The sequence below is a fragment of the Sabethes cyaneus genome, chromosome 1 (assembly GCF_943734655.1).
Source record: "Sabethes cyaneus chromosome 1, idSabCyanKW18_F2, whole genome shotgun sequence".
NCBI lineage: Eukaryota > Metazoa > Arthropoda > Insecta > Diptera > Culicidae > Sabethes > Sabethes cyaneus.
In genome coordinates, this window is record NC_071353.1 from 146,598,833 (window position 1) to 146,612,208 (window position 13,376).

Here is a 13,376-nt window from a genome sequence, read left to right on the forward strand (position 1 = left end):
ACGAAAATAAAACGTTGGCTTTGATTAATGATGAATGCTTGAAATGATGAATGTCTCAAACCTTTTATAAGCATATAGTTATAGTTATTTGTCTCGCTGATCTTAATGGGTTTTTGTGTTCCTCATTTTCGTTTCGAAAAGATACTGCCAACCAGACTAAACTAAAAGTAGTGCTTTGATCCATTTCCCACAAGCTATCAATGGGCTTTTCTTCTGTTCCAGCGATGCTGCCGTGCTGGAAGAGACGAGCCGTGCTGAGGGTGCCCAACAAAAACTGCTCCATACCTTCGGCTCAAAACCTCCTCAAAACAGTGCTGCCGGTCACGAGGAAGAACGAAACTACGCTTGCGATATCTGTGGCCGAAGATTCACTTCGAAAAAATATCTGAAAAAACACCGGCAACGTCACAACACGGATGAGCAACAACAGCTGGAGTGCGACATCTGCGGCAAAACTGTTAGCTCAAGCGAGAATCTCAGCAGACATAAGGCCATCAATCATCGATTGGAAAAGACGCTCAAATGTGCACGGTGCGATAAGCGGTTTCACTTCAACTCACAGCTCAAAACTCACGAAAAAATTCACAGCTCAGATCGGAGCAAGGAGTACAAATGTGACGTGTGCGGTAAAGATTTTTACATGAAATCAGCCTTTACGGTGCACCAGAAGACGCACAGCACGGATCGGCCGTACGAGTGTCCGCTGTGCGGTAAACGTTTCCTCCAGCAGTCCGGATTGGCGTACCATATGCGGTGCCACAGCGGTGAGCGACCGTACCGGTGCGACATCTGTGGTTCGTCGTACAAATCAACCAGCAATTTGGGAGAACATAGGAAAATCCATCGGGCCGTCGTCGTTGCTTCGGAACCGTTCAAGTGTGACCGGTGCGGGGCAGAATTCACGCGACAGAATAATTTTACCCGTCACAAGCGAGCACACTGTCCGGGAAGGAATGTTCTAACTTTGAACGACGTTTGAACCCGAAATAAAACGTTTACCGGGATTGACAACTCTAGGTTGTTTCAATTTTTCTAGTTTTGAATGATCTCCATCTTTCTGTCTTGTTTTCACCTTAATTTAGCCGTGTTTTTCCTTTGCGTAAGGAAAAGGCCATTAACAGATTACTTTTTCTATGTGGTTTTATCCCAGAGGATCATTCTGCCATGACCGGTCGCCACGTAATTTCCTGCGTATGTGGGGATTGAATGCCCTTGGTACAGAATATCGCTTATCTCAGCATCAGAACATGCATCGCGCTGACTGTATACCATCTCGGCAGCGATGTGGTTTGGCACGACCATAGAAGAACTAAACGAATTGGTACGATCTTTGTTGAATAATGTATATAGTTCGGTACGACCATTGATGAACTAAATGATTTGGTACGATCATTATTGAATGATGTATATGGTGCGGTACGACCATTAATGAACTAAATGAGTTGGTATGATCATTGTTGAATGATGTATATGGTTCGGTACGACCATAGATGAGTTAAATGATTTGGTACGATCATTGTTGAATGATTTATGTGTCTCGGTACGACCATAGAAGAACTAAATGGTTTGGTACGATCATTGTTGAATGATGTATATAGTTCGGTACGACCATTGATGAACTAAATGATTTGGTACGATCATTGTTGAATGATGTATATGGTTCGGTACGACCATAAATGAACTAAATGATTTGGTACGATCATTGTTGAATGATGTATATGGTTCGGTACGACCATAAATGAACTAAATGATTTGGTACGATCATTGTTGAATGATTTATGTGTCTCGGTACGACCATAGAAGAACTAAATGGTTTGGTACGATCATTGTTGAATGATGTATATAGTTCGGTACGACCATTGATGAACTAAATGATTTGGTACGATCATTGTTGAATGATGTATATGGTTCGGTACGACCATAAATGAACTAAATGATTTGGTACGATCATTGTTGAATGATGTATATGGTTCGGTACGACCATAAATGAACTAAATGATTTGGTACGATCATTGTTGAATGATGTATATGGTTCGGTACGACCATAAATGAACTAAATGATTTGGTACGATCATTGTTGAATGATTTATGTGTCTCGGTACGACCATAGAAGAACTAAATGGTTTGGTACGATCATTGTTGAATGATGTATATAGTTCGGTACGACCATTGATGAACTAAATGATTTGGTACGATCATTATTGAATGATGTATATGGTGCGGTACGACCATTAATGAACTAAATGAGTTGGTATGATCATTGTTGAATGATGTATATGGTTCGGTACGACCATAGATGAGTTAAATGATTTGGTACGATCATTGTTGAATGATTTATGTGTCTCGGTACGACCATAGAAGAACTAAATGGTTTGGTACGATCATTGTTGAATGATGTATATAGTTCGGTACGACCATTGATGAACTAAATGATTTGGTACGATCATTGTTGAATGATGTATATGGTTCGGTACGACCATAAATGAACTAAATGATTTGGTACGATCATTGTTGAATGATGTATATGGTTCGGTACGACCATAAATGAACTAAATGATTTGGTACGATCATTGTTGAATGATGTATATAGTTCGGTACGACCATTGATGAACTAAATGATATGGTACGATCATTGTTGAATGATGTATATGGTTCGGTACGACCATAAATGAACTAAATGATTTGGTACGATCATTGTTGAATGATGTATATGGTTCGGTACGACCATAAATGAACTAAATGATTTGGTACGATCATTGTTGAATGATGTATATAGTTCGGTACGACCATTGATGAACTAAATGATTTGGTACGATCATTGTTGAATGATGTATATGGTTCGGTACGACCATAAATGAACTAAATGATTTGGTACGATCATTGTTGAATGATGTATATGGTTCGGTACGACCATAAATGAACTAAATGATTTGGTACGATCATTGTTGAATGATATATATAGTTCGGTACGACCATTGATGAACTAAATGATTTGGTACGATCATTGTTGAATGATGTATATGGTTCGGTACGACCATAAATGAACTAAATGATTTGGTACGATCATTGTTGAATGATGTATATGGTTCGGTACGACCATAAATGAACTAAATGATTTGGTACGATCATTGTTGAATGATGTATATGGTTCGGTACGACCATAAATGAACTAAATGATTTGGTACGATCATTGTTGAATGATGTATATAGTTCGGTACGACCATTGATGAACTAAATGATATGGTACGATCATTGTTGAATGATGTATATGGTTCGGTACGACCATAAATGAACTAAATGATTTGGTACGATCATTGTTGAATGATGTATATGGTTCGGTACGACCATAAATGAACTAAATGATTTGGTACGATCATTGTTGAATGATGTATATAGTTCGGTACGACCATTGATGAACTAAATGATATGGTACGATCATTGTTGAATGATGTATATGGTTCGGTACGACCATAAATGAACTAAATGATTTGGTACGATCATTGTTGAATGATGTATATGGTTCGGTACGACCATAAATGAACTAAATGATTTGGTACGATCATTGTTGAATGATGTATATAGTTCGGTACGACCATTGATGAACTAAATGATTTGGTACGATCATTGTTGAATGATGTATATGGTTCGGTACGACCATAAATGAACTAAATGATTTGGCACGATCATTGTTGAATGATGTATATAGTTCGGTACGACCATAAATGAACTAAATGATTTGGTACGATCATTGTTGAATGATATATATGGTTCGGTACGACCATAGATGAATTAAATGATTTGGTATGATCATTGTTGAAACAGATGAGAAGAAGTAAAAGAAAAAGATATGGACCGGTTAGACCATAGACGGATCAAACTGCTTTATACGACCAGAGACAAATAAAATAGTGTTATATGATCATTGTCGAAAAGATGGCTTTACTTAGTATGAATCAAGTATCAGATTATATGCATAAGCTGTTGCATACAGGTTTGAGCTATTGATTTATTTGGATTTTTGGCAGTTAAAATGGTTGATCCCATGATGTCAATGGAAACTGTTTGTTAAAAAGAGCGACTCAGAAAAATAGTCTCATGATATGTTATGAAAGTTAAGTGAAATGAATAAGAAGTAGAGGTACTTCGGGTGGAAAATTCGATACTATCGTCTCGAAAAAAATCACCAGGCTGAGAATCCCACGGGTCCAGAAGGACACAACAAAGCGGGTGATGAAAAATTTACGTAACAGATTAGAATGGGAAGGGTAGTTTTCCACATTTCTGAAAAGATAAAAACAGCAATTACGTGAAGGCAAAGTTGCTCTTAGGCTTACCCTACGAGTCGAATCATCTTCAATGCTGAAAGAATCGGAAACTTGTGCTTCCTCTCAGAGAAAAGTCAATGATATGGAGGGGGATGTGCTAGGATATCCATCTGTGCTCACCAGGTAACTTAACCAGGTACCAGTAAATAGTGTTCTTAATTGTGTTGATTGTTAAGTATTTGAATAATACAAGTGGTGGTAATGATGCCGAACTGTTGCACCTTTTGAATGATCAGATACAGAAATTACCCTCTGCCACAAACTCACTCACAATTTCATGGTAAAGAGTTATTTTCAGAATTTCGTTTGCTTGTGATCAGTTGAATGCATGACAAGTCGCCTTTTATCTCCAAATAAATATAATAAGTGGCAAATTCAACAATAATTTTTTTTGAAGGGTGTTGTAAGTTAGGCTTTTTCTTCTTTGCTTTTATATTAAGTTTTTTTTTAATTTCATCTTCCCATATAACCCTAGCTGTGCTGGCGGCCGGCCAAATGGAATTAAATAAAATAAAATTTCATCTTGTAAGAAGAGGTGAGATGCGCGGGTTGAATGCCCGAATGCGGCGATCCTGCCAGGAATGCGTACTATAATGCTCCGGTAGCTTTCAAGGATGCGGCAAGGCACAGATTTGAAGAAGTGAGTCCCATGGTATAATTGAAGAGATAATCGCTGCTCCAAACAGAATCAGCGGAACGTGTGTAGTCGCGAAGGGAAAAGCTAATTTTCAGTAAATATGATAGCACCAAATAAGGCGATCAAACGTGACTATATCCATCTTCCTCTAATAGAAAAAATGAATGTAACGTTGCAACGGATCCACACATTTTGCAAAACTCGATTTGAGTAACGCCTTTCATCATTTCGAGCTGCACCGCGAAACACGTGACCTCATTACATTTCTCATCGTGAGTGGTATGTTCAGATTCTCCAGGTTGATGTTCGGAGTTAATTGTGCTCCCGAAATCTTCCAGCGTGAAGTGCGAGTTTGATAAAACTCGACGAAAATTTCGGTTTCGTGTTGACGAAGAAGAGATAAGGAGCATTAGATCCTTTCGTGAACCTAAGACCGTAACGGAATTGCGGAGTTTCCTACGATTGGCATCGTGTATCAGCCCTCATGTGCAGAACTACACGGATATTGTTAGTCCTTTATGAGTGGTCATCGCTTTCAAATCCTGGTCATGCTGGGTGCTGGGGTCCTCCCCAGCAACACTTCTAAAGCCATCTGGCTTTTCTTGGGTTTCATGAGGATTTTATGGCGGTATTAATCATTACCTCGGGTTTTAAAATGGTATTACTCAACACCAAGAGGATACTTATAGCCCGCTATAAAACCATAATAGAATCGTAAATAAAGAAAATTTATAGTTGTACATAAAATAAAATAAAAAAATTGTTTTAGCTCGCAAAACAAAATTCTTCAAAGCAAATTGTTTTGCAGAAAGAAAGTTATTAACAATCAGATTTTCCTGTCACAGAAAGCAACAGAAATGATTTTGCTAGAAATTGAGATTGACTAGTTGAATATACTTGTTTTTTCTTCAAACCAGTTTTCGAAAATTGTAAAACTTTAATGGCGCGTTGATTTTATCCACCTATCATATCAATGAACGCGATAAAATTTAATGCGCATATGCTGCAAACCAACGGAGATTGCACAAAATTTATTAATTATTCTGTGGGATATTTTATTACGGTCGCTGTAAACCAAATTGTTCAGGATGATTTGACAGTAAAACTTCAACTTTTCTACTTACGGATGTATTTTTAAGTTAACAAAGCTGGTGCATCAGAGCGAAGAGCGAAAAGCTTTAATAAATTATCATTCGCCTTTCAAGTTTTGTGTTTCCCTTTTTTCATCCTACATTTCTCCGTTCAATTTCTTCGTTTTTTTTGTCTCTAATTTTTCGTCTTTTTTATTATGTGTGCTCTGTCGCCTTTTGCAGTCGTCTTCTTGTCGTTTTTATGTTTTCCTTTTAACGTCTGTTAGCCGTTTTTCGTTCTTTTTAACATCTGCTTTTCGGGCCTTTTGTTATCTCTTTTCGAATATTTGTTATTTTTATTGCGGTGTTTTTTGACATTTCTTGTCGCTGTTTTATCGCCTTTCGGTCGTCTTTTCGTCGCCTTTTCTGCACCTATTTAAAGTTTTCTTCGTTTTTATTGTCTTCTTGGATATTTTTGTCGCTTATTTTGCGTTTTTCGTCAACTTGTTATAAATTTTTCATCACCTTGTCGTTACTTTGCCACTGTCAATTCGCTGCCTCTTTCTCATCTCTTTCAGAGTCAGTAGGATTGTAGCACTAGCCAGCCCCGTAACTGTCCTGTACCCTAACAGCCGGCTGTGAAGTTTGTCAATAAGGAAGGGTTAAGTCTTAGAAAGACGTTTAAGCCCAAGGATCTTTTCTTTTTATACTAATTTTGTAATATTTTCATCGTATTAGTGTCGTCTGTTAGTCGTTTCTTAAGGTGTATTTTTGACATTTTTCGAGACTCGTTTCGGCAGCTTTTTGCCGTTTTTGTCGTTTTTTAGTGTCATTTTGTTATTTCGTCGCTTTTTGTGGTCTTTTCGTTACTTTTTTGCCATTCTTTCGTCGTCCTATTTGTTGTTCAGCTAACAACAAAAATGTTGTCTTTTTACTGTATTTTCGTCGTCTTTTTGTCATATCTTCGTTATCTTTTTGGCCTCTTTTTTGCATTGTTTTTTGTGCTTCTTTACTATGCGCATCGTCAATCGTCATTTCATCATATTTTAAAGTTTTTTAACTATTTTTTGTCGTTTTACGTTTGTCCTCTATTTGCTGTATTTGGTCATCCTATTGTCGTCTGATTGCCGTCATTTCGTTGTTTTTTCTCTTCATTTCTGAAGTCATTTAATGGTCTATTTGCCATCTTTTCATCGCATTTTCGTTGTTTGTTGGTTGTTTATTGACCTCCGTATTCGGCATTTTTGTGAAATGAAATTCAGCCGCTTTTTTACCGTTATTATTATTCTTTTTGTTGCTGTTATTGCAACTTTTCGTCATCGTTTCGTAGTTTTTTCTTAGTTTTTCGTTTCCTCTATCGACTTTTTCTCTCGCTATTCTTCTTTTTCTTTTTGGTTTCTCTTGTTTCCTATTCCGTTTTCTTTTTCTTGCCTTGTTTTTTATCTTTTTCTTTCCCGTTTTCTCACGCCTTCCCTGTCTCTTCTCTTCTTTTCTTTCTATAATCTCAGATTATAGCTTGGTTCGACTCATGCACCTTTCAGCATTGGACAAAAGGTAGGAGTCACAACGACAACTTGTTAAAAGCATAGCTACCAATAACCCCTCCCCCTACCTCACTTTGCCGCTCTTTCCCCTCCTTTACCGAAAAATTTTCATTGCTTTCCCCTACCGTCCCTTAATCAATTGTAGAATCACCGTTTCAAAAAATATTAATATACCGCATTTCAAGGTCGATTAAAACACGAGGTTCGGTCGCTTTTTCACTTTTTTTTTCGTTTTTTGGCTGGATATTTATGTACCATTTTTTTAGTTTCGTTAAATTCTTTCCATCTTTTCACTCCTCTTTTTCCCTTATTTCGTTTAAAGTTTTTCTTCTATTTTAACTCTTCTCTTTTTCCCTTATTTCGTAAGTTTTCGTCTTATTTTACCTCTTAACTTTGAATCTGCCTTTCTTTTCACGTTCTCGTCTTCGACTGTCATTTTTTCTTTTTTTTTGCTGCAGTTTTTCCTTCACGTTTAATCTGTTTTTCAATCCCTTTTTTGTCTTTCGCCTCCGGTTTCTCTTTTTAATCTCTCATTTTACGTCTTCTTCTCTTTCGTTTTCACACTTATGTCCAATCTTTCTCCTTTTATATTTCGTTTGACCTCTTTTTTTTTCGTTTCCTCTATCGGTTTTCCTTTTCTCTTTCGCTGTTCCTATTTTCCCTATTGATTTCGCTTGTTTTCGGTTCCGTATTTCCTTTCTTGTGTTGTTTTACCCTTTTTTCTCTCGTTTTCCCTTTTTTCTGACCGCTGTTTCCTCTACCTCTGTTCATTTTTCTTCTTTTCCGGTCCCGTTTTCGTCTTTTTGCTTAGTCCTGATTGTTCCTTTCCGTTTTTCGCCTTTTTTCTTCCATTTTTTCTCGTTTCAAGGTTCATTTTTTCTCTTCCCCTGTGTCTCATTTTTTTTTCTTTTTCTCGGTCTTGATTTTTGTTTTTTTTGCTTTTCCTTTTGGTCTGTGGTGTTCTTCCTATTATTAAGCACTGCTTTTCCACCTTTTCCTTGCCTTCCGCTTTCTTTTTTTTTTCCTGTCCAGTTTTTCATCCTTTTCCTAAGTCATAATTGCTGGTTTCCGTATTTTGCCTTTTTTCTTCCATTTTTTCTCGTTTCCAGGTCAATTTTTCATCTTCCCCTGTCTCATCTTTTTGTCGTATTTTATCCCAGTTCGACTTTTTTCTTTTTTTCGCTTTCGATTTTCGTTTAATTCACTTCTCCGTATTTGTCTGTGCTGTTATTCCTGTTATTATGTATCGCCTTTCCGGCTTTTCTGTCACATCCTGATTTTTTTTCCGATCGATTTTTGCATCCAGTTTGCTTATTCTTTATTCTTTTCCTGTCCCGTTCTGCCTCTTTAAGCCCTCCTCTGTTTTTTTGCCTTTTGTTTCCGCTTCTTCTGATCCGTTTTTTCTCATTTCCAATCCCGCTTTTCCACTTTTTGTTCTGTTGTTTCTCGTTTTCTGTACCGTTTTTTTTTTGGTTTCATTAAATTCTTTCTCGTTTCCGTCTTTTCTCTTCTCGTTTTCCTTTCTTCCGTTTGAAAGTTTTCGTGTTATTTTAACTTTTTTTTATCTGCTTTTCTCCTCGTTTTCTCCTTTTTCATCTTCTCGTCTTCGAGTGTACCGTTTTTCCTCTTCACTGCTGTTTGCCTGTCACGTTTAATCCGTTGTTCAATCCTTTTTTTTCTTTCCCCTCCGGTTTTCCTTTTTAATATCTCATTTAACGCCTTTCGTTTTACCTTTTTCGTTTGTCTGTTTTTCATGTTTTTCTTTTTCTGTACCGTTTTAGCATTTTCGTCCCATATTTCTTCTTTTACATTCCATTTGACTTCTTTTTCCTCGTTTCCTCTAACGGTTATCTTCTATTATTATTTCCGTTTTTGGTTTTGGAATTACTTTTTGTATTTATTTTTCCATATTTGCTTTCTTGTCTCGTTTTACTCCTTTTCACTTTTTTCTGACTCTTTTTCTTCTTTTCCGGTCCCGTTTTTCGCCCTTTCCCTAAGTTCCTTGATTGTTCTTTTCCGTTTTTCACCTCTTCTCTTTCGTTTTTTTTCGTTTCCTGGTCATTTTCTGTCCCGTTTATACTTTTTCCTTTTCGTCTGTGACGTTCCTGTTACTATGTTCTGCTTTTCCACCTTTTCTGTCACATTCCGTTTGTCTTTTCCGATCGCTTTTTGCCTTCTTTTTTTTTATTTGATTCTTTTTCTGTCCCATTTTGCCTCTTTTTCTTTGGTTTAATTTTTTTCGTTCGTTTTCTCTTCTCTTCCTTATTTCTGTTCCGTTTTCTTCCTTTTCCAGAGTCCTTATTGTTCTTCTAACGATTATCTTCTATTATTGTTTCCGCTTTTGGATTTCGAATTATTTTTTGTATTTATTTTTCCATATTTGCTTTCTTGTCTCGTTTTACTCCTTTTCTCTCGTTTTCTCTTTTTTCTGACCCGTTGTTTCCTCTTCAACAGTACCTTTTTTCTTCTTTTCCGGACCCGTTTTCCGCCCGTTCCCTTATTGTTCTTTTCCGTTTATCGCCTCTTTTCTTCCGTTTTTTTCGTTCCCTGATCCATTTTTCTTCATTCATTTTTATTTTTTTTCTGTCCCATTTATTAATTTTTTTTTGTTCGTTGTTTTCTTTTCCTTATTTCTGTTCCGTTTCCATACTTTTCCAGAGTCCTTATTGTTCTTTTACGTTTTTTACCACTTTTCTTCCGTTTTTGTTCGTTTTCAAGTCCATTTTTTCTCATTCCTAGTCTCGTGTTTAATCATTTTCAATCCCGTTTCGATTTTCAGTTCCAATTTGAGTCTTTTGTCGTTGTTTTTGTTTGCCTGCTCCGTTCCTTCTCTTATTAGACCCTGTTTGCTTTTCTTTGCCGATCACTTTTTGTCGTCCGTTTTCATTTTTTTTCTTTTTCGGTATCGATTTCCACTTGTTCTGTTCCCGGTATTTCATAATTTTGGTGTTTTTTCTCATTTACTATCCCGTTTTACTTCTCTTCCCGTTTTTTACCCCTTTTCTGTCAAATTTACGCTTCTTCCTTCGTTTTCTTACTTTACTCTCGTTTTTTTTCTTTTTTCTCAGTTCTTCGTTCTCCATCTTCTTGTTTTATGCTGTTTTCCGTTCTTTTGTTGTTTCCTGCTTGTCCAGTTTTTGTCACGTTTTTTCTCCTGTCTTATTGTACCTTCGGTTTTTTGGAGAGCAGCTTCGCTAAATCCTAGAATTTCTAAAGTTTTTGTCTTTTTGTCCATTTTCCCATCCCATTTCCCACATTCTTTCTCCTTTTAAATCTAGTTTGACCTTTTTATGTCATTCCTGCTGTTCCTGTTCCATTCCTTCCTGTTTCCTTTATCGACTTTTTTCTTTCTATTGTTCCTTTTCCTTGTGGTTTACCTTGCTTTCTGTTCTGTTTTCTTTTTCTTGGCTTGTTTCGGTGTTTTTCTTTTCCGCTGTCCCTGTCTTTCCTCTTTCTGTCACGCCTTCATCTACACACCTGCCAACGAAGCTGCCAATTAAAAGTACTGCACTGATTCATTTCCCACAATCTATCAATCGCCTCTCTTCCGTTCCAGCAATGGCGCCGTATTGGAAAAGACGAACCGTGCTGATGAATGGCAACAAAAACAAATCCGTACCGCCGTTTCAAACCCGAACAGTGCTGCCAGTAGTCACGAGAAAGAGCGAAAGTACGCTTGTGACATATGTCATAAAAGCTTCACTACTAAACCTGGTCTTACCAGACACAGACTAATTCACAACCCGGCTGAATCACAGGTACAGTGCGATGAATGCAAGAAAATGATTAGTTCAAAGAATAATCTTGCCATACATAAACGCCACAAACATAGATCGGAAAGGCCTTTTAAGTGTGAAGTGTGCCATAAGCGCTTTGTTTATAACTCACACTTGAAAAATCACCAAAAAATTCACAGCAAGAAATGGTACGCATGTTCCGTGTGTGATAAAAAATTTACTGAACAAGTTAAGCTAGAGAAACATATGAGAGTTCACTCGGACAGTGCTGCCAGTAGTCACGAGGAAGAGCGAAAGTACACTTGTGATATATGTCATAAAAGCTTCACTGCTAAAGGTATTCTTACCAGACACAGACGACTCCACAACCCGGCTGAATCACAGGTACAGTGCGACGAATGCAAGAAAATGATTAGTTCAAAGAACAATCTTGCCATACATAAGCGCATCAAACATGGATCGGAAAGGCTTTTTAAGTGTGAAGTGTGCCATAAGCGCTTTGTTTACAACTCACACTTGAAAAATCACCAAAAAATTCATAGCAAGAAATGGTACGCGTGTTCCGTGTGTGATAAAAAATTTACTGAACAAGTTAAGCTAGAAAAACATATGAGAGTTCACTCGGACTGTGCTGCCAGTAGTCACGAGAAAGAGCGAAAGTACGCTTGTGATATATGTCATAAAAACTTCACTTCTAAATCTGGTCTTACCAAACACAGACGATTTCACAACCCGGGCACCGATCGCAGAACGAAATACAAAAGTGAACTGTGCGGCGCAGAATCATCAATGGCACACCTGAAAAATCACACCACAGATCCGGCATACAAGTGTCCTCTCTGCGGAGTAGGATTTCCTGGAGTGTTTCGGGTAGTGCAGCACCTGGTGCGTTGTCACATCAATGATATGCGTTTTATGCGTGTAATAATGGCGCTGAAACAAAAAATGTGATGAAAATAAAACATTATACATAACGAAGGATGAAGATCTAGCTATCTCAAATCGAAAAGACTGAACTGAATAAATACTTTAAAAAAAAATTTTTTCGCATCATTTTTAACACGAACAAAAGGACATGATTTACAGAAGAAAACCCTTCCATAAGCATCATCAGACGTATTTTGCTTGCACGCACACATCCTCTGTTTTGCACATTCCGAAGCAGTATTTTGCAAGCTGGAGGTTCGCCCATTAAGCTAGCCTCAATACCTCACTTATTATCTTCTATTGTTTTACAACTGCTATTTGTGTGGTTGGACTTGCGCGATCTTGTAAGTCTGCAGATGGTGGCGGTTGAGCATTATATCCCTTCCAAACTAAAAATAGACCAGTTCGAATTTTTGTAGTTTCCTTCCTTTAGCCAGCGTCGCTAGAACGCTATTGTTTATATTTCTGAATTATCTAATACCGAGAAAAAGTGTGTTCCCTTCGATACAAGTAAGTCTGCTTAGCAACATCTATCAATTGTCCTCGTAGGTCAAATATATATGGTGTAGATGGTACTTTGCACTCCTAACACCTGCTTCCCACAAACCGCCATGGTGTGGAGCGAGGTTGACGGAATTCACTTATTTTCTTCTCTCCTCCTGTTGAGATTATAAAAGTTCAAGTAGCTATCGAAGCTGACGTTCAGCGCACCACCGTATATCTTTCCGTTATCTGAAAACATCTCTGACACATTATACTACGCCTTCCAACCAACGAGGAAGAAGTACCAGCCCCAACTAATGAAGCCGAATCTACGGATTTATCCGCAGTTCTACGGATTTAGGAATTTTCTATGGATCAAGTGCTCGTATCTACGGATTATCATAAAATTCAAGAAAAAAGGTGAATTAAAAAGGGAACACTTACATTAATTCTTCAATGGTGTCAATTCAAACTTGCAATTTTGACTTTACGGCAGTTAGAACCATTCATCATAACATTCATTGATAGTATAATGTTATTCACTCTCAGGCTCTGGCTCACGTCACGTAGCTTCAGCTGGACATATACAAAAATTGGAACGATACAGAGAAGATTAGCATGGCCCCTGCGCAAGGCTTTGGCCCGGGCCCCGG

General features: G+C 37.6%; 1 protein-coding gene and 1 pseudogene across 1 annotated transcript in view; both read left to right on the forward strand.

Annotated features, from left to right (window-relative positions):
• The first annotated feature begins 105 nt into the window (after positions 1 to 105).
• The window catches only part of LOC128746386 (zinc finger protein 62 homolog), a 42,414-nt gene continuing 29,143 nt past the window's right edge, over positions 106 to 13,376 (forward strand). The window contains exons 1-2 of the mRNA XM_053843437.1: positions 106 to 109; positions 195 to 885. Coding sequence (XP_053699412.1) covers positions 106 to 109; positions 195 to 885 — 695 coding nt within the window. The remainder of the gene's footprint in view (positions 110 to 194; positions 886 to 13,376) is intronic.
• Positions 13,285 to 13,360, forward strand: LOC128733236 (U6 spliceosomal RNA; annotated as a pseudogene).